This window comes from Pyxicephalus adspersus, chromosome 3, assembly GCF_032062135.1.
Source record: "Pyxicephalus adspersus chromosome 3, UCB_Pads_2.0, whole genome shotgun sequence".
Classification (NCBI taxonomy): domain Eukaryota; kingdom Metazoa; phylum Chordata; class Amphibia; order Anura; family Pyxicephalidae; genus Pyxicephalus; species Pyxicephalus adspersus.
Genome location: NC_092860.1, coordinates 11,859,646 through 11,887,391, shown reverse-complemented (window position 1 = coordinate 11,887,391; position 27,746 = coordinate 11,859,646). Strand labels below are relative to the sequence as shown.

At 38.3% G+C, this 27,746-nt stretch overlaps 1 protein-coding gene across 3 annotated transcripts in view; it reads left to right on the top strand.

The window, feature by feature from the left end:
* Positions 1-27,746, top strand: part of TBCD (tubulin folding cofactor D) — a 130,100-nt gene that overhangs the window by 86,559 nt on the left and 15,795 nt on the right. The window contains exons 21-35 of one of the 3 annotated variants that reach the window (XR_011919710.1): positions 4,078-4,151; positions 4,864-4,981; positions 6,205-6,265; positions 7,014-7,036; positions 9,811-9,842; positions 10,595-10,657; positions 12,206-12,282; positions 13,493-13,574; positions 16,210-16,328; positions 17,737-17,828; positions 18,287-18,427; positions 21,433-21,516; positions 21,730-21,888; positions 22,176-22,314; positions 26,294-26,427. Coding sequence is in view for 1 of the 3 variants with exons in the window: in XM_072403591.1 (XP_072259692.1) it covers positions 4,078-4,151; positions 4,864-4,981; positions 6,205-6,265; positions 7,014-7,036; positions 9,811-9,842; positions 10,595-10,657; positions 12,206-12,282; positions 13,493-13,574; positions 16,210-16,328; positions 17,737-17,828; positions 18,287-18,427; positions 21,433-21,516; positions 21,730-21,888; positions 22,176-22,314 (1,264 nt within the window). In the remaining 2 variants the exon portion in view is untranslated. The remainder of the gene's footprint in view (positions 1-4,077; positions 4,152-4,863; positions 4,982-6,204; positions 6,266-7,013; positions 7,037-9,810; positions 9,843-10,594; positions 10,658-12,205; positions 12,283-13,492; positions 13,575-16,209; positions 16,329-17,736; positions 17,829-18,286; positions 18,428-21,432; positions 21,517-21,729; positions 21,889-22,175; positions 22,315-26,293; positions 26,428-27,746) is intronic. The other 2 variants (XM_072403591.1, XR_011919711.1) reach the window with 2 other exon arrangements.

Sequence of the window (27,746 nt, the reverse complement as noted above, 5' to 3'; positions counted from 1 at the left end):
TTATTTAGCTTCCCCCCAAAAAAAAAAAAAAAAAAAAAAAAAAGTTGACCTTAGACTACAGCGCTGCGTAATATGATGGCGCTTTATAAATACTGTGTAATAATAATAATTCTTTGGAGGGGAAGGGTGAGTAGGTTAGTTCAGGGTAATGTGGAGTTAAGGGTAAGTGCACAGGACAGCTCTGATCATTGTACAGACATAACATTGTTTCCAATGGTATATTTTAGGAAAGAAAAGGAAGCAAAGTAGATAATTTCTTACTTGGGGGTTACATATACTTATATAAACATGTATTGACCACTCTATAGGTGTCTATTGATATTAAATTTAGTGTTTACTACACAAACAAAACTCTGGTATTTTCCCAGCTTTCTAACATTTTCCCATATTTTGAGGAGTCAACTTAAAGAAACAGAAGGCTGAATGTTGTAAGAACAGACCGGTAGGATTGGGATATTATCCCCCAGGCAGTATTGATGCCCCAAGCCTTGTATTGTTTGCACACATTGAATGTTTATTGTGTCCTGTACCGGTGCTTTGACATGTCCTCTCAGGCCACTCTTTCCTACCTGTGATCCTAGGCTCTGTTTGTGTCTTCAGTCTGCCAGTCAGCTTCAAAGCTCAGTGTGATGATTTGGTGATCATCCTGACCCTCTGTCACTTGTGTCATCATGATAGCCACTGGGTGTAAGCTGAGAACAATAAAGCTATAAATAAAGTTTCTGTTCCTTTTCTTGAACCCACTCTGCAGGGGTTTATATAAAAAAGACATTTATTAAGCATTTATGCATGCTTCCTTAAAACAGAATCTTATAAAAATACATATAAAAAAACAGAATGGGAGCAAAATTGTTCTAGAAGTTGTTGGTAATCTTTAGATTTCAAAAAACCTCAGGTCCAGCATTACTTATCTGAATGGCAACAGTACAAGCTATAAAAGGTTTTAAAAGTGTTCAATCACCCCCATCACCCCAACATAGTAGTTGGCCAATACATGAAGCTACTATACACATTGGATTGTCTTCTGCTCATGCTGACAATCACCTTTCACCTGTATTTTTTAGTCCATAAAGAACCAATAGGCCAAGGCAAGGTAATACCATGGCGTTCTAATGGACCTCACTGCTGCCCCCTATGAACTTTACTATACTGTATGGAACCAGCTGACCTCGTCTATAATCAATCACACAAGCCAATTGTAATGCTGTAAATATGACCCGCAGGCTGGCTCAAATTACAGTACTGCGTCCCGGACACGGGAACCATTCACCTGTGAAAAACCCCAAACCAGATAAACAGGTGGAACAGAAAATACCACAAATCTCAGGTGAAAAATAGCACTGCCACCAGCAACATTCTTGTCAGGTATACAATATCTACGACAAGGGAATGAAACAAGCCTGCAGGTCATACAAGGTTACACAAATAAGCGTGGTGCTTATTTTATTTGTAATGTGTTTTGTTATCTATGTAAAATATTGTGACAGAAAATCATCAATTTTAATGGTGGCAAGACCTGGGCACAAGCTACAACGGAGCAATGATCATAGGTCATCAATGCCAGGGAAGCAGATTTTAGTAAATCACACTTTTTTTTTTAATTTCACAGGCATTTCATCACACAGGATACACAATAACTGTACCTCAAATGATTTCAGTGGTTTTCATACTTCATACATCATTGACTTTGAATAAAAGCAAAAATGATTGGTACCCTTTTGTAGGTCCTGGAACAGGATATTTTGCTGCTCTGGAAGCACATACCCAGGTTTAACCATTAGTTTTCTACCACAGTAGTGTGAGCACAGCCATTCACAAGTGCCAAGTATTTTTAGCTTACTGGTCCAAATATTGACATTCTCCATGACCATTTTTATTAACAAATAATTTGAAAACCTGCACTTCAATAGCAGCACATTAAAAGGGTTAAACACCCCACTAAAAGATGTTTCTATACAATTACAAAAATCTCAAATATGTTTAAAGCTAAGTATTAAATTATAATAGTCCAACATCTTCACAATCTTCCAATCCTAGATGTTTCTTTGGAATATATAAAATAAAAATACACTGACAAGGAATGTAGGACCAGCCATATATAAATGGTCAATTGTCAATGTCTGGGTATACGAAACGTGTAATGCGGAGCTAGCTGGAGCTCTACGTCATATGCCAATTGGACTGTTTAACATCTGCTTATTGCATGTGTGTTTTTTATGAATCGGCTTGGTAACTTGTTGGAATTCCTGATCTATGCATTTTTTTTTACTTTGGATACCTTATTTTTTAATAAAAGGTTTTATACTACTATTGATTTTTTTTTTTCTATCCAACTTCGAGGAATGGATTATGTGAATTGTTTTGTGTTGAGTGTCTTACTGTGAACTGGGAACTTCGTGTTGATGGTGCTTACCTGTGGGTCCTGGTTTTTCGGGTCCACTAGAAAGTATAGGCTGCTGTGCCATTCGTTGGGAGTATGAGATCCGTTGTTGGTGATCCCTACCTGTGGAATCTGGAATCTTTTCCTAGGACCACTGAGGTCATTTATGTGTGAATTGACCACTTACACACCCGATTTCTGCTTAAAACCTAAAACCTTTTACAGACATTTAGTATTTTGGCATTGATCATTTTAGGTGACATTTTGGCTGTAAAGACAGGGTTCTTCGCCCTTCGCCATTCTTATATAAAAATATATATAATTATTATTAATAGTGTTTAATTTTTATTATTATTATTATCATTAATAATAATAATAATAAAAATTATAGTAATAATCATAATCCTTCCTCCTCTACTAAAGACGTATGTTGTGCTGTTGATGTTATTGACTTGACTGAAATATAACTTAAAAAAAAAAAAAAAGATGTTCTATATTGGCCATAACTAGCTCACTTTAATGCTTTTCTTCTTTCGATGCTTTCTGTATTTTTATTCCATTTGATGTTGGGGACAGACGGCTCTTGTGATCTCTGCCTCCTCTGCACACAATAGCTGCTTTTATCCCTTCTCTCTGACATCATATATTTTGCCTTTTTGTGGCAGTTATTAACTCACACCTTGGTTCCTATGTGCCGTTCCTTCATCCTAAAACCCCTATAAAACCGCATGCTTTGACTCCCTTATGACACCTGTTACTTTCCTCCTCGCCGATAGTCATTGTTTATTGTTTTCATCAATTCGCTTTAATGATGCAAGTGGTTCTGGAGCGACATTACACCTGTTATTTCCTAAATCTGAGCCGCTTTTGTCTTCAAAGAAAAATAATTGTGTTTAGCTTCTTCCGCAGAAACTGTAATAAAAATGTTACCTTCACTGGGCTGGTTTGCACCAAAAAGAAAAAAGTGTTTTCCATCATGATTGTGGTTATAATGATTTATATTTACGTTACAATAATCCTCATAAAATGACACATATAGGGATAGGTTGGTGCTGTCACATTAATATATTTATATGAATTTACTGTGTACTACTACATTTTTAATTATCTGAAGGTGTAGAATACAATGGGATGGGTCAATGATCACAAATCAAATAATGAGTATTATATAGAATGTTATTGTTTTGTTTCAGCCCTCACCAGATCAGCTGCTCATTTCTGTGTTCTGTTTTCTGTACTATAGTGTGACAACACGGGAGCACAGTTAGGTGACAGAAACAGAGCATTGTCACCTTGTTTGACAAAGGACCTTCATGGTGGGATCACCTGGGATTATGTTAATTAACAGAACAGATTTAAAGTATTGAAAATATCTTCTATTTTGACTTTAAGCTTGATCTTGAGTCAAATACTACTTACTGTGTAAAAAGGGCCTTTTTATCTACCTAATGCAATAGTCGCTATTTAAGAGAAAGGGTCCTTCCTTGGATGTTACTGCCTGTGCGACATAGACACCTATTGACTCTGAAGTAGTGGGGTCCTAACAGTATCCAGAAAAGTTTGCAGGTTAATGATTGTAGCCAGCCTTTAAACAACCAAGCAGTCACCTAAAGTTTAAATTTTGATTTTGCCCAGATTACACTTTATTTGCATTTACAAAACATATTAAAAATTGCCTATTTTTTAAATTTTTGCAGTGTCATACGAGAGCTGTCCACAAAGGCTCTGCACAACCTAACACCGATCGCACCTGAATACATGATCAATACCGGTATGCCCATTTTTACATGTGATGATAATTTAACTTATTTTATTAAAAAACCTTTTCTGGCTGTAAAACATGCTTCTCATTGTCAGATTTTAATTTGTGTCCAGTGGTTTCTGTAAAGCTTTGGGAGCTTCAAGCAACTTTGCTGGGACCTATAAAGAAAATTTCAGTTATATAGGGAGGTTAAATGCAGATCTGAACGAAAAGTATGTTTTTATAAAGAAACAGCTAGCAAGCTTAAGTCAGCTTTGTTTAGTGCTGAAGCGGGATAGTAGCTTGTTCATAATTTGTGTTTAACCTTCTCAAACTGGAGATGAAGTTTTCTTTAAAGGCATCAAGTTAATGCTGCAAAAAGCTTGCTAACAGATTTAAAATCTGTGCATAGCTTGTTGTGCATACAGCATTCATACAAAGCTCACAAGTACAAGTGTACAAACCCTATGAAAAATATCTGTCCACTTTCGGAGACATTAGTTTTCACAGACTGATGAGGAGTTGATGCGTATTTACCTTAAATCAAAACATGCATTTAACTGTGATGCTGATTGAGCTGTCATTTACTTGGGCACACTCTTCTATCTATCTATCTATCTATCTATCTATCTATCTATCTATCTAAGCTTCATCACGTTTGGCAGTGTTATAAGAAGTCATTATAATGTAATAAAAATTATAAAATTATAATGTAATATTTTTATATATATTTTTATTGCAGTTCTGCCTCAACTACTTCCTTTGGCTACCAGCACAGATTTGCACACCCGCCATGGTGCCATCCTGGCCTGTGCTGAAATTATCCACGCACTTTATAAACTGGCGGTTCAAAGTAACAAGTAAGGACATTTTAAGTTGTATGTTTTTTTTTATTTTTGTCATTTCTTTTGCCTGATCTTCAGAAGGACATGTAAGACCAAGTGCTTGCGAACACCTGACTATAATACCTAATATATGGCCAAACATGGACACCTGTCTGAATAATTACACTCAGGTGTTTTCAGTGAAGGGTTACACTGGCTACAGCATACAAAGACATTGTTGACAATTGTGAACTTTTTAACCTATAGTGGCAGGTTGATTTAAGGCCTTTTCTGTTCCATCATGATCATTCTCCATGTTCACAAAGCAGCTCCACAAAAACATGGTTTAACCCAGTGTTTCTCAAGAAGTGGCTAGAGGTTCCTTGAGCAATGAACAATTCGTGCCTCTCTGGTCATCTTAACTGACACCAATGATCTTTTTGGTTATCTGTGACATTCTGCACAATTTCAAACAATGTAAGAGGCATTCTTCTCACTAACCACCACACTAATTTACTGTGAGCTGTGGATATAGTAATTATAGCTGGGGCTCCCTGAATACCTGAATGTTTTTTTTCAAGGGTTCCCCCATGTTATAAAGGTTGACAAACACTATTTTAACCACTTTGGTGTGGAGGAACTTGAGTGTCCTACAGATGGCCCTGACCTCATAACCCCCCCCCCAGCCCCCCTCAACACCTTTGGGATGAATTGGAATTGAGAACCAGGTCTTCTCATCTAACATCAGTACCTGATCTTGCAAAACCCACATACCTCAAAATCTTGTGGCAAGCCTCCTAGAAGAATACAAAGTATTGAATCCACAAACCAGGGCAAAGTCTATCTATAATTTTGAAATGGGAATTCTAACAAGCTGATAGAGGTGTAGTGGTCGGGTGTACAAATCTTTGGCTTTAAGGACACATTTTATTTTCTGAAACTGTTGGATTATGAACTCTCTAATTATTTAGATAAAACAAGAAAAAAGAATGTAATAATAACACTGGTTGGGGTAAGCTCTGGTTTGAGGAATTTGCTGGCTTGTATATCATCATAATTTATGGTTCAGAGAGTGACATAAGGGACTAAACCAGACTGTGGATTTCTCAGCATTTAAGGTTGAGTTCCTTTCATTTCACACATTTTTTATACTTGACAATGCTCATGTCAGGCAGTATGCTGTTTATCATCAGTGTGTGGTACGTCAGTGGCTTACTGTGTCTAATATTCACTTAATAACATGTTGGTATCTTTTGCAGAACAGTAGCTGACTATCTGGATAAAGAGAGTTTTGAAGGTTTTATAGCCATTCAAAAGAGGGTAAGTCAGCATTTACATGTGAAGTGCTCAATTTATCCTAAAGATTGAGCTGTTTAAAAGATACTTGTATTCATATACATCCCAAATAGATTGTAGCAGACTGATGAACCCAGGCAGGTCCACATTTCAAGTTGGAAAATACACAAAAATCCGTCAGGGAATAAAAGGTCAGGCAAATAATATAGACAAATTGACCTCTACCCAGTGTATGGGAATACAGACACACTTGTTGATAGGTGAGGCCTTAAAGCTGAAGCTAACACCTGAGCTGCAATGCTATATGCTATACCAGTGGAAGCCAAAAAATAAAGTCTGACCTTAGAGAGTAAGAGTGAGCTAGAGAGTGTAGTAGGTAGAGTTACCAAAATGATTTTAATTCAAGATTCTTTGGAGGTTGTACAAGTCTGTGAGTGAAGAACAGGAGTAGTGTAGCCTTATATTTTGTAAGAAGCTCATTTCTTGGTGGCAGAGGTGGGCTGGGAAGTTGAACCATATGCTGGCTTCCATTCCTTCCGATTCCATCCAACTCCTGTGACCATTTGTAGGCTTAATGATGGTGTCAATCTGTTCTGATCTACAGCTGAGTCTGACATTTTCATTAAGATGCAAATAACTGCCAGATAATAAAGCCAACAGAATTCCAACAATGTTAATATTCTTCCCTCTTTTAGGCTTGGAAAACATAGATATGTAATATTAACATAAAAATACATAAAATTCCTCTCAAACTGTTCTCTTTACGTTGCAGCTTCAAGAGCGTCAATTATACAGGTGAGACTGTGAACTCCCTTTCTATGTCTCTCAATTTCCTTTTTGATTGCTTGATCTCTGTCTTATCTATCTCATGATCCCTTTGTTTCCTGAACTGATATCTATGTCTAGGGTTATGACAGCAAGTGATGTGGGGGTCTTCAAATTTCTAATCTGCAATAGAAAAATAGGAGCTGGAGTCTGATTGGTTGGTATCACACTCAGGATGTGTTTCTCAACATGAAAATTAGCCACTATGGGGCAAAAACAATCATCTCTGCCCTTTTTGCTCAGGAGATTTTTTATACCTATATGATTAAGAAGTGAGGACACCATCACATTGTGTTCCTCCTGAGGTCTCATGTACAAGAAGTTGGGATCATGTAATGGACCAGGGATGTCACCATCATGCTATGTTCCGCCAGAGCTCATATATTGGCTTATGATTGAGAAGTAATGTCAACAGCGAGTTGCGTTCCTCCAAAACTCGTCTATGAAAGGTTTTGCCCATGTGATTAAGCAGTGAAGTCACCATCACGTTGCGTTCCTCCAAAGCTCTCGTGTAAGGAAAGTTTGGACCATGTGATTAAGCCAGTGATTTCACCATCGCGTTGCGTTCCTCCAAAGCTCTTGTGTATGGAGGGTTTGGTCCATGTGTTTGAGCAGTGTTGTCACCATCATATTGCGTTCTTCCAAAGCTCTCTTGTGTGAAAGGTTTGGTCCATGTGATTGAGCAGAGTTGTCACCATTGCCTTGCCTTCTTCCAAAGCTCTCGTATAAAGAATGTGTAGCCCATGTGATTGAACAGTGATGTCACCATCACTCTATGCTCCTCCTGAGGTCTCGTGTTTAGTTTGTGAGGTCTTCTATGATTCCACTTATTACAATGAACGGAATTAATTTCAGTGTAGAAAAGGGTAAAAAAATTTGGATGAGGACAAGCAACTTTGAAATATATTCTAACAATTTATCTTACATAGGTCTCTTGGTATGATGTCTATGTCTGTAGATAAAGTTTGTCTTTTCTAAAAGCACTCACTCCTGTCCCCTTGATATGTAAAATATTCTGTGTTATGTGAACAACGTATGCAATGAGGAACTTGTGTCTATTTACCTGCAGGGTTGGAAAATTCTCTGCATGTTGTCTACTGTAAATACTGACCTCAAGTTGGTTTATTTATTGATAAACAGCCTGGTCCTTTTACTATCACAGAGACCTCACTCCTCACAGCAGGAGGCTCTCACAGCATACCCCATCATTACAATGACCCCAAACCTTTAGCTTTCCCAGGTTGGCTAAACAATGTTATCCTCTGCTGGCCCATGTACAGACATATGGGGAAATGTTTTGGTCTTTTGAAAATAAATGTTCTGCTATCAGTTGTAGATGAAGTCAAACAAAACCCCAGATGTAGTGATTTTATTTTCCTATCACACTGCTGTCAGTGTCAGAAATCTTGCCCAAAGAACAAAGCCTTGCCTTTGTAGTCCATAGATCATGGATGACCATTTCATGACCAGCCATGTCTGATCAGTTGGAGGATATCTTTAAATAAAATAACAGCCTTGCCTTTGAAGCATACTGACTTGTGTTAATATATGAATGGAGGGACTGCCGCATTTATCATTGGGAGTGATGATTGCTCACCCTATGGGCTGTGTAGGTGTTGTATAATAAACTGATTGCATAACACAGTGTTTCCCAGCCAGGGTCCCTCCAGAAGTTGCTAGGGGTTCCTTGAACAATGATCAACTTTCACTTTTCAGGCCATTCTGACACCCATGATCTTTTGGGCTATCTGTAAGGGTGACATTCTTTCCAAAGGCCAGTAATTCATGAAGCATTCTTCCTACTCATCACCACGCTAATATACTGTGTGTTGTGAATAATTGGTAATTTTAGAAGGGGTTCCCTAAGATCTGAAAGTTAAGCATTGTCATTTCATAATGGAAAGTAACCGAAATGAATGAGTTACAAAGTATTTTAATGAAAGCTTCCTTTTGAAAAATTACTTTTTAAAATAACATTATAAAGATTTTATGATATTCTAGTAATTGACATTTCAATAGATTGACATTTTATTATACGCATAAGATGCTTTGCAGGTTGATGTATGTGAGCAACTTCAGCTGCTTTGTCTCTGGTTATGCAAATATAGTCTGGGTTGGGTGTTGGAGCACCATCCTATGTTATGGAAGGTGTAATGTGTATATGGCCGCCTCTGCTAATCTCCTTGGATGGCTGCAGTCCCTGTACAGGCAGTTCTTCTGCTTCCCCCCCCCCATTATAGCTTTTTAAGGCCTGGGTGGAACACAAGGTGTAGGTTAGCTGCGTCATAGAGATCCGGATGAGGGTTTATTAGCATTACACATCAGTTGTTAAACTGTTATTCTCCCATCAAACAGAAAATGGCAAAAATACCTGAATCATTGTCTATTGTCATTTCATGCTCATTACTCAGAAATCTAAGACACTTGTCAAAAGTGCTGAATTAGAATTTTATACTGTCATATCAGATCTAGCTGTCATTTTACTAGAAGAGGTAAAACCATCTCCAAAATCACCAAATATATATATATATATATATATATATATATATATATATATATGAAAGCCATTTTATTTGGTGCTCATTGTACAGCTACAGGTTATGGCGACATGAGGATCAACTTGGTAGTGGTTTTTCAGGTTCCGATACAAAAACAATTGGGTTACTTTTAATAATTAATAAAACTGACTGTACAATGAAATCTAAATGCCCCTCTGTTATTATGTATTTTCCTGTCTTCTCTAGGGGTCTGGGTGGAGAATTGATGAGACCAGCAGGTAAGCCTCATGTAATAGGATGTAATGCCCCACTTAACGTCCTCCAGCCAGTCTGCCCCCATGGATTGCAATGTTATCAGACCCCTATGTATCCCTGGATCCCAGTCAGATCGCAATCTTACTGAGCTGACCCGGGATAAACATTACAAGATTTGTTGCAGGCCTAATAATAAAGCTGGATTACTGTCTACTTTCATGGCAGTAATAAAGGGATAGAGCAAGCAGGATTGTCGTCTGAGCTCTTTAGCCCTGTCCAGCCACAAGTACAGTAGTAGTCTGAATTTCTGGACTTATAACCCTATTTCATGATATCCCAGAGCTTCATAAAAGATAGGTTTGGTTCTTCTACATGGGACATAACTTTATATTCATTACCCCAATTTTCTGCTGCAGAGAATACTGGTCATCACACTTAAGTATTGGTTATGTCTGTGGTACCATTAATAACCAACCAGAACTTTCTCTCTCCTGCTGTAAGATCATCGGCAATATCTAATGTCTTCCTATTGACAAAATGATTTTCTTGTAGGCTGTTTGTTAAATATTTAGTAATCATAGTTTGTCATTAAAGTATTTACATACATCAGTATTTTTAAATGTTACATTGTGTACATCTAGATTTTGTGACAGGTTTAACTTGTGGATGTACAGGACATGCAGAAAATATTCCCATTACTATATCATCATATTTTTAGTTGCGCAAGGTCCCATGGATTTCGTCTATGTTCTAATTTTGTTTGCTTTCTCTCCAGTTTGCCATTTGATAGAAAAACTTTGCCTGTCTAAAATCCCCCACCCAGGAGATGATGTGTTATGTAAGTTTATAATACATTTCAGTTTTTATGATCCATATGATGATTTGTAAGTATGAGAACAACAAAGAAGGCTGCTTTATCCCTTACAATGTATTTTATATTATAATAACATTGTATCATAAAAATCTACTCTATACAGTTTGAGCTCCTACATGTTAATGCAATAACTTTTTTAAAAGGGTTTTTACAACATATTTGGGAAGAGAATTGTGGGAGAGTCACATAACAAAAAATTCCAACAGTCAATGAGTTGAACCTAAATGAATTCAAACATCATACAAAATCCACATTATAACAACGGGGGCTTTTAAGAAATAGAAGTCTTCGAACATCTATTGCATCACAGTATTCAATTATCTTTGTTTGCATGCTAATTTTAAATGCATTGGTCCCTACAACTTCCATGCATGAAATAAATTCCATTACAATATTCAACTCTAAATATTATTCAGTGACTACATAACAAACAAATAAGGTAGTGGATTAAAATCAGGGAAAAAAGTCAGGAAGGGAGGGAGGGGGAAACATTTGGTTCCTTGTGCATTATCTGAGCTTAGAGATAAGAGATCAAAGGATTCCATGTTTTATAAAAACTTGCGTTCTATCTTTGGGTAAACATTTCAGTTTATCATTCATCGTGATCCAGTACAGTTTGTTTTTAGTAAATTCCAGTGGTATACTGGAGACTTTACAAAAGCAAGCTATTGTTATTCGTGCTGCCAGGAGAAAATGTGTAATCAAGCGGGCAACTGGTTTTGAAAGTGTATTATCTAGTTGTGCATATAGGCCACATATATTTTTTAGTATAATTATTTGATCAACCTGTGAAGGGTACAAGACGAATGGCGTGTGGTAGCAAAGAGAAAGGGGGAACTGTGGGGGGTACTAAATGTGCAGTAGCTGCAAACAGAAGACTTATGAGAGTGGAAGAATGTAGCTAATATCTTAACATTCTAAACAGTGAATAAGTGTTTGTGGTTGGTCAGTAAGAGTACAGAGGCCCAAACATTATTTTTCTGTTGGGGCCCTTTGGTAACTGGCTGCAACTAGGATGGATGTTTGAAGCAGTTATATATTCTTTTATCCTAAGACCACCACTACTTCCCACCACTACATATTTCCCATCCTATTGTGTGTGAAATTCCCTCACCTACTAGATTGTAAGCTCTTCGGGGCAGGGTCCTTCCCTCCTGTATCACTGTCTGTATTAGTCTGTCATTTGCAATCCTTATTTATTGTACAGCGCTGCGTAATATGTTGGCGCTATATAAATCCTGTTTAATAATAATAATAATAATAATAATTATGGTCATCATGAAGAAGTTATGTCATTGATCTTATTTCCACCTGTTTTCCTGTTAGTGGGAGATGTGTTCAGTACTACAAGGTCAGCCAAGTACTGAACACTTCAAAAAACATTTGGGGTTCCTTGAATTATATGAGGCTGCAGAGCCAGTGGTAGGGTCCTGCTGCATGAGCTGAGTAAAGGAATGGTGTATTTTCTCTATTTGTAACACTAATAGCTCAAATTTCTAATTTCTGTTTCAGCTGATTGGCAGCAACTCATCAACGACACCTTGAAAAGTCTCCATCTGTTTTCCAGCTCTGCCCGGCAGAAGATAAAGGTACGGTCCTTTTACCCCCATCCACAGGATTTCTTACACGATCTGTACAGTGCATATTGCCATGTAGGTAAAGGAGAAGGGTGTATAATCATCATCCAGGCACAAAGGGGAATGATAGCCTTCAGATGAATCAGATGAAAAAAGTGGATAGCTTTACCACAGATGTGGGAAATTTTGTTTTAATGTGAATATATACACTGCCTGGCCAAAAAAAGCCCCCAAGCCTGTGGGGGGCAGTGTTGTGATTTTGGGTTCCTCTAGGGGCAGTGTTATGATTTGGGGATGCTCCAATTAGTCAGGTCCAGGATCAAGTTATGTGCCCAAAAATAAGGTTCACTGACTTCCTGAATTTACAGAATGACCATGTTTCCCTGTTTTTTTTTTTATTCTCTGCTGGCACGGAAATATTCCAAGATGACAAAGCCAATAAGACATCATTGTCACACATGAGCTGACCATCAGATTCCAAACCCTAACCGCAATTGAGTACCGTATTTTTTGCAGTATAAGACACACTTTTTCTTCCCCAATGGCACATGAGTGATCAGAAGGGGAATACCGGTATGAATGGCACATGAGTGATCAGAAGGGGAATAATCTTTCAGAATCTTTTTTTCTAGATTTTCCTCCTTTAAAATTGGGTGCGTCTTATAGGGCGAAAAATACGGTACTTTTGGAATGTGCTGGGGATAACTTTAAGCAGTCCGTCTCTCCCATCAACATAAGAATATGAAATTAATTGAATGCCTATACCTGGTCACAGGTTCACTATAAAGCATTCTAAGTGCCTACATTTTAGAGATTATTTTACTGAGTAATCATATACCTATAAGCCTATTAAGGTGCCTCATGAGTGAATAAACAATTCATATAAACCAGAACAGCTTTATTTTTCCAGCTTATTATTTATATGTACAGGAATGCCCACTCTTGTCACCTTACCACCATTGCTGTGCTGTATATCTGCCTTGGGGGGTATAAACACCTGCCAGAGTTTCCCTCCTTTTTGACATTTTGCACTGGTATAGGTTAGATTTTAAATAATTAGGTGTAAAGAAAATGCTAAGTAAATTATTTTTCTCAAATATCTGCCTGGAGGTCTAGATTAAAAAAAAAAACATTGAAATTTTGGTATCAGTAATTCCCCATCTACTTTCTGTCTCTGTGCCTGTGATGTGCTAATCCCCATGTTCTCTCCTTCTGTTTGCAGGAAGCTGCTGTGTCATCTCTGTCTGCCTTGTGTAATGAATTTTACCAGGACCCGGACGGAGAGGTTGATCCAGTCCGGCGAGGTAGGTGATTCACATCAGGCCCTTTTGGATTTTTTTTTTTTGAAGGGACTATATTAATTACAGGAGTCTCAGCAGCAAGGACTGAGCTATGTTAAGACAATTATCTTTGGGATATATGGACCCAGCCCTGTGGTCACACCTACATCTCTGTACTAAAAGCCGAATTATAATTGGACGGGCAGGCGCCTGTCATGTTTAATGTGTCATTTTTTTTTTGTTTTTGCTATCCTGAAAGAGGAAAAGAGCCTGCAGGGGACGAAAGTAAAGGGATTGTTCTGTACCAAGCCCTGGAGCCATTTATAGGTGTTTCTGCTTTAAATTGCACCATGGTTTTATTAAACTTCCTGTCTTGTCACAAGAGTCAACATGTTCATCCACAGTGTCACCATATAAATACAGAGTGCCATATTTCAAGTACGAATTGCATTAAAAAATATGAACTTGTATTACAATCAGCTGTGGGAATCCTTCACTATAGCTGGTATAGGAGCAAATGTGCAATCTAGCATAGGATTGTAAAGAGGAATATTATCATGCTATTATATAGCGCCAATGTAATACACAGCGCCGTACAGAGTCCACAATCCGACCACTAGATGTTCCCAGTCTAATGTCTCAACATGCCTGCAACAGTCTAAGACCAATTTGGGGAGAGGACCAATAACCTTTGTGTATGTTTTTAGGATGTGGGAGAATACTAGAGGGCTTGAGGCAAACCTATAAATATACATATAATAATATACAAGCCGATCCTGGACAAGAAAAGAACCAGGAACCCCAGAGCTGTTCTAGCTACTATACTACCAAATACAAGGGGGTATCATTTATTTGTGGAGTAAAGATGTCATCAGTTTAGAAAAAGGCTCTTTGCTGTATGCCTTTATTAGAGAAAAAGGTTCTTTATTGCATGCCTTAATAAAACATTATTCTAATTTGCACTAAAAAATTCCTGATGCTCTAAAGACAATAGACTACTCCCCAAATCTAAAATGTTGTAGATAGTTCCATATTGTGTTTTCATAAACATGCAACCCTTTTTTTAATTGCTGCATGAGTTGCCTATAACTAGCTCTATCCCATATTGTCCGAGCTTTTACTGTAAAGAAGTCTTTTCATATGCTACTGTTAAATCTCTTTTCCTCAGGGCGCACTTAGTGTCCCCTTGTCTTTTGCAATACCCTAAGTGAAGAACTTCACTAATTGTGCTATAAGATTACACCACTCATACCATAGATGGCAATTAATGGGATCTTTAATAGGACCTAATGATTTCTTGCAGTTTTAGTTGGCTTCCACCTAAAATTGAACTTAGACTGTACTAATGACATATGACTATGGTGGGGACATTAGATTGGGAGCCTCTCTGAGGGACAGCTAGTGATATGACTATGGACTTTGTAAAGCCCTGTGTAATATTATTAATAAAAATAAAGAATACTTTCATCATTTTTAAACTTAGGGACATATGTACCTATTGTATTTGTATTACATTTTTACTTCATTATATTTTTGTCTCAGGGATATGTATCGGCAAAAAAATTTGCACAGGCATACACTGTGTGACAATAGAGCCTCTTTACTGGGACACTTGTGCCACTGGTGTTATTTCTGCCTGATGCATAAGCCAGGGCTGTTCAAAGCAAATGCGGATTCTTATCCATATGCAGTGCCCAATAATGGCCAGCAGAGGGTCAGTTGTCATTTCTGTGACTAATGAAAGTAGTAATGTCACATTCACATCACAGCTCATTATTCATTATTCCTTGTTTGCTTTCTAGATAATTTTAAGGGCCCCTTAGATGGAGACTTTCATACATTTATTATCACTAAACTGCACTAAATTCTTCGTAGTTACAAAGAGTTATTTGTTTTATATTCTTGCACTGAATGCTGCAATGGAGACTAAAAAGTGCAGAAACAATTCTATTTTCTCAATCTTCAGTTTTTATTTATATATAAAAAAATATGTCTGTGTTACATTCTGTTTTGAGCACTTCTGGCCAACCTTTATTTGCATGCTGTAATCACGCCATATTACTCATATACAAGTTACCTATCTGTCTATTCATGATGACATTGAACACAGCTGATTCATCTATCATTGACAGTTTGTGAATAATATGCACTCCCTATGACTTTCTATACACTGCACTCTCCTAAATAAATGTAAAACCAATCACTAAAATATAAGGGAAGTTTAGGCATATTAAAGTAATTTTAGTCCATTGAATCTGCAAGTGTTGATAATTCCTGAAGTTCCTGCTATAAACATAGGATATTCTTGTTATGGAGTGATGATCCAGTGCTCCTGAGTTGTCACACAGCTTCCAATATATTCAACTATGCCCATGTGTATAGCATAGTGATGGTCTGCCATTGCTACCCTCACAAAGCAAGCCCTTAGCAATGACATGACCTATTAGAAGTCATTTTGTGAGATGTCAGCATCTTTTATGATTGAGCAGATTTGACTTTACAGCTCTTTTACCCTGATTTATCCCCTTGCAGCATCAGCAGTAATGGAGTAATAATAGGGTGTGAATAATATTTCATCATTTCAGTATCTTCTCTGTGATGGTCATGTTATTGTGTGATAAGTGGGGTAATCTCTGGATTTCCTATGTTTTGTACACAGATGACGTATTGCAGTATTACATCGAGCAGCTCCAGAGCTCGGTAGAGATGACTCGCTGTGGATTCTCGCTGGCACTGGGTGCTCTGCCACGGTTCATGCTGAAGGGCAAGTTTCAGCAGGTATGATTGATGTGCGCACAACGCCAGAGGGGCCTAAGTGTCATGCCAGTACTTTCTGTCACCTCTCCTTTGTATATCTCAGTCCAATAGAAACTGTGACTCTGCACTAATTAGCTGTATGCAAATAACGTACTAGTCATATGACATATGTGTATTTCCTGCTGTCTCACCAACATATGTAAGTTGCAATATTTTACAGTCGGAAGAGCCCCGGGGTATGCTGTTATCATACAGATATTATGTAGGCCTGTGCTGCCTGTGAAATCTGTGACTGCAAAGTGAATGTCAGATCGCATGTAAAACTGAATTCTTGGAAAAAAAATATTTTATCTTTGCAGTGCTTGTTTTATCAAGGGGATGGTAAATTAGGAAATTACCTTTATTCCAACTTTGCATACATCTGGTCCCTTGCAGTCTCTTCATTTTCCTCCTGCCCACCCAGTTGCAGCTCTGATGTATATTGTAGGACCAGCATCCCTTCATTGTACAGGAGAGCCTGCCTGCTTTCCATATCAGTGGAGGAGTGCCAGGTGCTGCGGTAGTGAGACAAATTTGTTTTCTAATCTATCATCCTCTAAAAAAAAAAAGAAGCACTTAAGGGGTTGGGTGCAGCTTTTGGGCCATTAACACATATACGTTTATTTAGTGTATGTATGTGCTCATGCGTTCACGTCACATTATGCCATGTGTTGTTCCTGCACAATTTAAAGTGCATTATAGTGCATTGCTTCAATAGCCCTTTGGATGCCATGAAGAATGATAGACTCCACATCACACAGTGTATGGTATACAAAGCAATTTTTCAGGAGTAAGGAATATTTAAAATTTATGTTTGTTCTTTTTTTCCTTTACTGTATGTCCCAGAGATGCAACAGGAAGTGAGAGGACATTCCCTATAAGTTGTCACCAGAAAAGGTGTCTGATTAAATAAATGCCTGACAAATTAACTGCTCAATATGTATCTAAACCTAAGAACAAAAACCTCACATATTGCATCTTACCAGTCCTTAAATGTGGTTGGTTGCATTAGTTTTCTGTAATTCCCCTCTTAATACCTGATGGTCCCGCCAAAGTTACAACACTTAACATACTTTATCTATTGTAGTTGGAAAACAGATACAATAACACAATATGACGGTATTTAAACCACACTAAAAGGAAGCAAATAGGAGGCCAAGGCTGGGATTTACATGCACTTAGTTGGATGTAATAAGTTTTACACAATGTATTTTAGCTTGCTAATGAAGGGGGGAAAAAAGATGTCTCAGGGATATGTATCGGCAGTTCTAGTTACACACATGTAAATCTTCAGATTGTTTTGAGCTGGATGAATGTGCAGCCTTGTGTGTAATTTCAGCCGTGCTATGGATTGAAAACAGTGGAAACTCACTTGTGCTCTGTTTTGAAGGTCCTGGCAGGTCTGCGAAAGGTCACCCGCATCTCCCCCAAAGATGTCAGCTTTGCTGAAGCCAGAAGAGACGCCCTGAAGGCTATATATATGTATGTAATTTATTCTGCTTTATAATTGTATATAGTTTTCACGTTCCGCAAATATATTTTGTTGTATGGAGATTGCAGAGATATGGTTATGTGATGTGCCTGCAGGTACAATAATTCTGTCATTTAGTAAGCATTGTCTGATGACGTGTGTATGGACAATATATTACATGATGGAAGAGCACTTTCACTTCAAAAGTCAGGGGGAAAATTATTGAGAGGATTATGCAGGGTCCATTTAAAAAAATGAAAGAAATCTTGCTTATGGAAACACAGAAATCAAATAAACTGTTTAAAAGTGACCCAGCTTCTCACCCTTCCAGGAAAGGCCACTTTATGCTCCAATTTGTAAAGCTCCACATCTGGAACAAAGCTTGAGTCAACTTTTTTTTTTTAAGATCACTCACTTTTCTCAAATATTATTCAGATACATTGCAACTCATTTTCCGTCTTCTCTCCAGGGTATGTCAGAATGTGGGGGTCAGCGCTGATGGCTCACAGAACGACGTCTTGTGCAGAGACAACGTACCCCTCGTCTACAACACATTATTAGAAAGTATGAATGACTACACCACCGACAGCCGGGGGGATGTGGGAGCTTGGTAAGGGACTCTCAAATGTTGCCAGAAAGGGCTTTTCTTATTTGTATATTTAGGTACAAATTTACATGACCCACATGCGTTGGAAACTCCATATCATATATGTTTTATGTTCATAATTTTCACATCCATAAAAATGTTTGCTAATATTATCCATAGGCTAGATCAGTGTTTCTCAACCTTTTTAAACATGGGGAAACTCTTGAAATGGCTTTCAGGTCTTAAGGAACCCCTTCTATAATTACTATATTCAGAGATCACAACATATTAAAGTAGTGGTCAGTGGGAAGAATGCCTGCTACAGTTCTGATTATTGGGAAAAATGTCACCCTTACAGATAGGCAAAAACATAATTGGTGAAACTTAAACTGACCTGAGAGGTGCAAATTGTTAATTGCTCACAGAACCCCTTGCAACCTTTGGAGGAACCCTGGTTGAGAACCACTGGCTTAGATGTACACAGGTGGTTCTACTGTCCATCTTATGAATGTGTCTTTAGCCTGAAGAGCTATACACTGCGATCAGCTGGGTTCTTTTTTAGATATCTGAAGTCCATCCCCTTTCTCATAAACATTTGTATTGAGGTAGCATTTCAAATAGAATGCCAGTGTACCAGCCTAGAAAAAAGGTCTTTTCCTCATATCTTTGGACAATCACAAATAGACAAAATATATTCTTATGTACTTTTATAGTAACAGCTTCACTGGCCTCCCAGTGCCCCAGTTAGTTTTTGTGCTTACTCATATTTACACACAAGAGGGCAGCATTGCACTACTACTACTGTTCACTTATTTTACTGTTTCTTCCAATCTGGTTTTGCTGTTTCTTTCTATTCATTATCCCCACTAATCCAATGTGTCTGCTAAACCATGTATGAGCAGGTGAGAAAACTGAGCCAAAGTTTAATAATTGCTTTTATTTGATGAATCTAATTCCACCAACAGAAACCAAACACAGGGAATACATCACTTAAGTTATTTATGTTATCACTGCAGTTAGCACAGTGGGCAGAACCATGCAGATCATTCTTTTATACTCTTTCCCCAGGGTAACTGTTAACCTATAGCTTGTGGTGTACAGCACTAAGTAATTTGTGCAGCTTGTATTGAGCTGTTTCATGTTTTGTAAACCTAATCAGTGCAGGATATACACACTATGACTTCAGTGGGGAAAACATAGATAGCAAAAAGACAGAATCTCAGATATGATCTAAAGATAGGGTTTGCAAGAAAGGGCTTTTTTGTAAGATGCAACATATATATTAAATTAAAATCGTAATAAACAAATTTTGTTTTCTGTGCAGACTCCCATTTCTTTGCCATTTTTTAAATTTAAAACTGTGCACAGTAGAGCAGAAGGCATTCAAATATCTCATTCCATCACAAATTACAAATAAAGGAAGATTGATTTCTCTTTTCACAATAGTGTGTAGAGCCATGCAAAGCAGTACATTATGTCCCTTGGCTACCTGTACATCCAGAACCCCTGCTTGTACTTAGCACAGATTCAGCCCAATATTATTAGGCAACTTATTCCAAAAAGCATTTAGGGAATTATTGGGTATTATCATTTTAGTCCATGGAAACCAGGGCTAAGGTAAGGTGGGCCAGACAGCCTAAATAACATCCACTGAACCAGAGCAAAGCTTAGTATTGCTATTCATGTGAGTGAAGAGGATTATGAATGTTTTTAGCCCATTTGACTATAACCGGGTGGGCCTTATTTATTTTATTGTAAAACTGTGAAATGTTGTCACATTCTACATGAAGTGTCTGAAAAGTGAACCGCAGTCACATTCTTGGTCATCCTTTCTTAGTAGAAAAAATATAGAAAAAAAAATGAACAAAAAATTTAGTTTTGTCCATGTCGATGGAATGTTGCCCCAGGACAAATGTCTAGATGCCAGAATGCTGCAGAACTGGGTACATCGGCCCTCCGCGACATGGTGGTGGCACACCCTAGGCGTGCTGCAAGACATGAGGAGAGGAGTCACTTTGTTTACTTTAAGGCATAGTTTGTGTTCTAATTTTGGATGCGGCTTAAAAGCTAGATGGGCCCGGGACATTGTGATTACACAACCCTCTCTTTTCATAAATAGATGTCTGTTTTCTCAGTTTCCAGCTTTTCTAAGCACCCAGTCATGTCTTGTCACACACAAAAAAAAAAATTATTGGCTTTGATTGCACAAAAATGGTGGCTGTTTGTTTAACACTTCTTTTTCCAGCACTCCTGGTAAGATGGTTTGCCAGTGTTTTTACCTTATTACTGCAATTTTGAATTAATAAAATATCTGAACATTATAATGTATGTCCAGTATCATGTTTCTATCCTCTATCTTTCTGTTTCCTCTATCTTTATTTCTACATAATCTCAGAATTGGCAATGTGCAACAAACAAGAGTTTAATCCTTCTCTACTCTGTCATGTACTAAGTCAAAGGTTTTGTTTGAGATGTATATTATTTATAATGAGAATTGTGTTCCCCATTCTGTACTCCAATTCCATTGGGTAGCATTTTTCTTCAAAAGTACACTCTCTTTAATAAAGGAGTGGAGGCTTTGCAATGCTAATAAATAACATGAAGCTGTGACCACTTTAAAAACTCACTCTTTAAAATTTAAGCTGAGCTTCAGCAAAGAAGGAGATCCAATAATATGTAAAATACTTTCCTACCTTGTGCAAAGAAATTGGTATTTTTAAAGCTTTTCTTTATATAATTTTATGTCCCATCAACTTGTCAATTCTACAACCCTTGCTGTGCAGTTTCTGCGTTTTTGCGACTTATTTCTTAGAAACGCACCACTGTTAAGATGTGCGCCTATGTGGAGTAAATTAAACAAGTAAAAGTTACAAATGTAATGACAACGTACCAAAATGTTTTTTTTCCCTCTTTTGGATAATCACACCTTTTGATAAAGAAAGTGCAGTCATATTTACATGGGATGGCTACTCTGTGTTCCTGTGTTGTTCATTCTACAGTCACTGAGATATCTTGATGATTTTTTTCAGGGTGCGAGAAGCCGCTATGGGCAGCCTGATGGACGTCACTTTATTATTGGTGGGAAGCGAGCCGGACCTCATAGGAGAAGACTTGTAAGTTACATGATAACTCTGTGTGGTGACAAAGATCTGTTCCAAAGTAAAACACTGCAGCTGTGCTTAAACTATATCTTAGACCAGAACTTTATCTTCTAATGTGGTTTAGGTGTAGAAAGCACAACGTGAATCTCCCTGTTGGGGAAACATGGCTAGATTTCTCAAAGGGCTGAACATTGTCTAATTATTACCATTTAATATCTTTTGCAGCTGTCGCAGAACAATGTGTGCCATAGCCCAGCAGGCTTCTGAGAAGATTGACCGCTTCCGAGCCCATGCGGGTTCTGTTTTTCTTGGCCTCCTCCACCAAGACAACCCACCAGTGCCACACATTCCACACCGGGAAGACCTGGAACGAATATTCCCCAAGTAAAACTATTATACATTATTTCTTTTATAGAGGAGACTAAAAATAATTGTTTGTAGTGCTAGTTCAATATTCTGAAATAGATCTGGATTTGCTAATATGGGCAACATCTACTTATTATTATAAGTTAGCTTGGTGTGAATTGCACTGACAAGCATTGTCAATGTGGATCTATGTCAGAATCAATTCTCATGCTTCTGATCTGTTGCTGTACAAACAGATTTCATTTATCCTTTACATATGCAAACCAAAACTAGTGCTGATACTGGGCTTCTGCCTTCTTCCCCAGATCCGAAGCAAATACATTAAACTGGAATGCTCCATCGCAGGCCTTTCCTCATATCACGCAGCTTCTAGGGTTACCCACATACAGATATTGCGTTCTTTTGGGATTAACGGTGTCTGTTGGTGGGTTAACAGAATCAACGGTAAGAAAAATATTTCCTGATATACAATGTATGTTCCTATATCTGAACCTTCCGCTGCTGCTCACTAAAGTTATTATTATTATTATTATTATTAATAATAAATAATAACAAACAGGATTTATATAGCACCAACATATTATGCAGCACTGTACATTAAATTAAATCTAATTATGTATATATAGGGAAGTCATAGTCAAGAGAAGACTATCATAGATTAGAATAGATAGATTATAGATATAGATAGATTAGAATAGAATAGATCTAGTCTAGGATTGAAAACATTTGCCACATGATAGCAAATCATTTTAGGAAATCTATTCCAGGTTTGTTGGATCACCATGGTTCTCCTATGATAATCTATCTTCTCCAGTCCTGGAGAGCTTAAATAAATCAGTGTGTAAGCAGTATTCTGGGAGTCAAGGCAGGGTAAAGGTGTTGTATTTGTACAAGAAGAGGGGTCATTACCTACCCTGTATTTACAGGGGGGAACAGTATTGTGCATGTTCATTTGGGGGGGCCCACCTGTGTGTGTGTGTGTGTGTATGAGGCCTTAAAATAGCCAAAATGATAATGCTTCTATTACATGCAATGTCTATTGGAACCAACAATGCCATCTATACCATTATCATCTTTCCCTTGAGGCCAGGGATACGATGAGGATTATCTGCGAGCAAAGATATGTAATTGTATCACAAACCTGTTACATTCTGGATGAAATCCCAGGAAATGTTCTGACTTTTGTAGCATCCACAATGCTCTCAGTATTCTTTCTCCTTTCCCATCTTCTTTAAAGGTTAGTGCGGCGCCAAAATAACGTTTGTTTTCTTCTTTAGATGAATGAATTTCATGTCTGCCTGTGAGACGGTTGTGAACGTTGACAAATGTCTTTTGCTTATATTAAATTTCTTCCCATTTCTGAGCACCTGACTGAAAAACTCTCACAAGCCCCTTCTTGCCCGCAGGCTTCACAGTATTCAACCCACAATCAGTGTAATCAGGCTGATTATTCCGATTAGGTTACACAAGGGAACATTGTAATTGCTGTTTACATATCTGGAAAAACCATTTCACTTTGCTCGTCAGCAAACACTTAATCCCACAATTCTGTGAGTGGTGCTGACGTTGTGGCTTCGTGCAGCGTGAGACACTTTGGAACACAACAAAGCCTTTTGGTGCGGCAGTAGGGTGTGCAGAAGGCTGACAAAAAAGAAAAATTGCTGGAGTCAACCCAAAGATATCACAAATTGCCTAAATGTTTAATCCCCTTGCAAAAATGTTTCACCTTGCATAAAATATTAATAAGAAGCCATACACAAAATTACAAATCAGGTCCCCCTCAGCCTGAATTGTTGAAATTACTAATTTAATTGTTTTTATGAATTTCTGATGGAAGGTTAATTTGGAACAAATCAATGCAGTATTTTGAGGTTCATTCCCTATACCAGGCTGCAGAAATATTTTTTGCTTTGCCAAATTTGGCTTGCTATTCCTCTCTAACCCAGTTGGTTGGCTGCCCCTTTACCCCAAGAAATATAAAGACCCATTGCATGAATTGTTTTACTAACTGGGTCTGTTGGTACAGTTTTGACCAGCCCAGGTCCTCATATTTTTCTCAAAAAATTGCTATTCTGTATTCAACGCTGCACAACACCTTGCAGGAGACACCTAAAGCACTTAGTGGTCAAAGTTTGTAACTTGTGATAGGTTACATTTCCATGAAAGTATGGGGGAAAAAAAACACATTGCTCCATCCTCCAACCACCACCCTTACCTCAATACACAAAATATTCTGTAACTGGAAGGCTTAGAATTTGACCAGTATGTAGACAGGTCAGGTGGAACCTACATCTGCTTCTCTCATGTCTGCATCTCCTCCGACAAATCCCTGCTCAGATTGCGTTTACACTCCAGAATCTCAGTGAGGAATAATGGTCATCTGTGGATTACGACCATGGCAGACTAAAGTAGTAAATTGTTACCACGTGTGACCTCTTCAGCACTCACTACATCTGTGGAGAAGCGAACCCCGGAGACAAAGAAAAAACAAACTGATAACTTACAAACGGAATAGTTTATTCAATACAACGCTGGGTAACTGCACACAGGCACAATTCATACAGTATAAAACCCAGTCTTTAATAAGACATCAACCAGTGGCTCAATTGTTGGGTTTGGACCATTGCAGAGCTCTTTTGACTCCGCTGAATGACCTTTTGTGTAGTCAGAAGCAATATGTATTATATATTGTTATTTCTGCTCGGTGTTTGGATTAATCTCCAGCAAATTAAACATCACTCAAACAGGACCCAGCGCCCCATTTCCCTGAAAGGCGATCCGCCTGTGTAAATTATACCGTGCTGCTGTGTCGCCCTTTTATGTGGTGAGGATCTGCTCAGTAGCTCTGTTATTTTTTCCTCCAGTTTTACATACCACAAGGGTGAGCTGGATGGAAAGCCGAGAGCCCCAAACACAGAGGAATTCCTGCACATTCCTCTTCTTCAATAATATGAATTTATATACAGCAGAAACCAGAAAAACACAGTGTAGCTTTGTTACAGTAAAAACCTAAAAGACTCTTTCACTGCTACTGAGTGCACCACAGTGCTGCCACCATTTATAACTTACATCGACCGTACGTACGTTGAACTCAATGCAGAGCCTCGGACCTCATTTACCATACATCCGCCCTATGCTATCATCCTTCACCTCTAATTAACCCTTTCCTGTCCCTTCTTGTCCTCAATTTACTATTGATGTTCTCCTCTACCTCTTTATTGATCTGAAGACTTTTCTCCTTCTGTTCTTCCCTCTATTCCCCATCATCCTTTGACCACTGACCTCCCTTCTCCTTGCTGGTCGTTATTAATTTTTCCATATCCCAACACTTGCAAATTGCTGTTCCCGTTACCACTTACCTTTACCTTTTATACATATCTCATTGCCATATTTCTCTCTACTATACCACACCACTCTTCTTTACATTCCACTACCAAACATCTCCTTCCATGCTAACCCTCTATTGCTGACATTTGTTCTCTGTATCACATTGCTGCTGACCTCCATTCTTCATATTACACAACTGCTGACCTCCATTCTTCATTCCTCTATTCTTCACACACACTATAGATTATACTTGACATTAACATTACTGTTAACTTTTCTCTATACCATGATACCTGTCTTCTCCCTTGTGTATACCACACTACTGCTGACCTACGTTTCACACCACATTACTGTTTATTTCCCTTCTCTAAACCCCAATACCCACACTCCCCACTCCAAATACTACTGACTCTCTTCCCTACAATCCATCACACTGGTCCTTTTTCCTCACAATATCTGAAAATATTTTCTCCATCTCCACCTCTGTGGATAATTCTTATTTGTTATTTGCTGGATATTTGTGTTGCCTCCTTGAACTCTTAGCACACAATTACCAGCATGAAATGCCCCGGTAACAGACCTCCACTTTTCCCTTTACCCATTCCCTAATCCTTTTGTGATTGCCCCATGTAAAGCACAGACAAACCATGGGGCAGAACAGTGGTTAGCACTCCGGCAAGTTCTTCCTGTGTTTGCATGGGTTTTTCTTTGCGAACTTTGGTTTCCTCCCACATGCCAAACACATGCAGTTAGGCTCATTGGCTTCCCCCAAAAACTGACCTTAGAGTGTATTAAAGACATGTGACTATGGTAGAGACATTAGATTGTGAGCATCTTGGAGGGACAGCTAGTGACATGACTATGGACTTTGTACAGCTCTGCGTAATATGTCGGCGCTATAAAAAATACTGTGTAACAACAATAATAAAAAATATATCTTCACATTTTCCCTTTATTTTTGTTTGGTGGCTCATACGCTGGGTATTATATGTGCTAACTGTAATTGCTTTTTGTAATTTTGGTTATTACCAGAACCAATGACCAGACTTCTGATTAAATTGTGATTGCATTTTTTTTTTTATGTTTTTGTGTGCAGGGTTTTAGTGCCTCTCACTGACCAAATACTTTTGATATCAAAAGATTTTTTGTTGCTTCCTTCTTTGTGAACAACTCCATTCCCAGAGTGATGATGATTTTTTGCCCCCTGCACTGCTGACTCTGCAGTTCCTGGTAAATTCTTGCTATGAGGACATTATTTTCTATGTAGCTTCTAGTGTATCATTGTATCTGATGAGTTTTTCCTTAAGTCCCATTCATAATAAACACTGAGCATGTTTTCCGTCACTCAACAGACAAAGGGAGAAAAATGAAAACAGCGAATGCTTTTCTATTCCTTGTGCATATAATAAAGGTTCCTCGTCCTCTCTGGTTCCTGGCTCTGGGCACACGCTCTGAGAAGTGCAGCTGATCCTCTCGGGACGACTGCGGTGAATACCCGTGGCCCGGCGCCACGTTTAATGTACCGCTCCTCCGCTGGAATATGTCAGGACACGACTCTCCTTTCACAATCTTTCCTTAAGTGGCTTTTCATTATATTTCTGTTTTCTATAAACCGTCGTGTGATTAGCCATGTGAAACCAGCCATCACCACTGACTGCTTTTCATCTCGCTTTTCACTGAGCTATAAAAAGTCCCTGGCAGTAAGAAGCAGAGGAAAAATTGATGGGACGGTTTGGCGCAGGTACCAGAGCATAGGATATTATTACATGGCCCGAGATTTCTAGACTCCTTTTCATGCCAGGACTATGAAGTCTTCCCAGTAAGTTGTCTGAGCTAACCTCTGAAAGGTAAAACTGGGGTTACGGCTTAAATTTCACTTCTCTCTGAGGTTGGAAGACATATTAACGCTCTAATTTCTAAGTACAAATGTTCATTACACACAACAACCAATACCAACACAAGACCCAAATACACTAAAAACTAAAAATTCAGCTATATTTGTGCTAGGCTAGGTTGAGTAGGCTGAAACTGTATAGAAGCTATGTTTACTGTGGAAATTCAGACAACCATTGCCAAGTGATCTGCAGAGGATAAGAACATTTGGTTCCTTTTACTTGAAGGAATGTATGTTTTTTTTATGGTGGTTATTACAAAAAAAAAAAAAAGAAAAATTTGATATGTTTGATATAAATTTTGCATTTACTGTCTGCAGCTAACTGGTGGAGCTATAGAGTCCTCAGACTCTGCAGTCCTTATTTCTGCAATTCCTTTGTGGTAAAGAGAGTGTCATTAGACCTCCTGCTACCCAGAAAACATGGAATGAGGAAACACAGGGACACAAGGACTTATATAGACTATTAACCTCCCAACCGCTAACCCCGTACTTTTTTGTGCAAAATATATTTGCAATTGTCGATAACCCCGTACTTTTTCGTCTATATTAAAATCCCACTTACCTGGTCCCGCTGTGCTCATCCAGCGTCGGGTCCGTGTTCCAGCGTCGGGTCCGTGTTCCAGCGTCGTCCTCCAGCGTCGATCTCCCTCTCCAG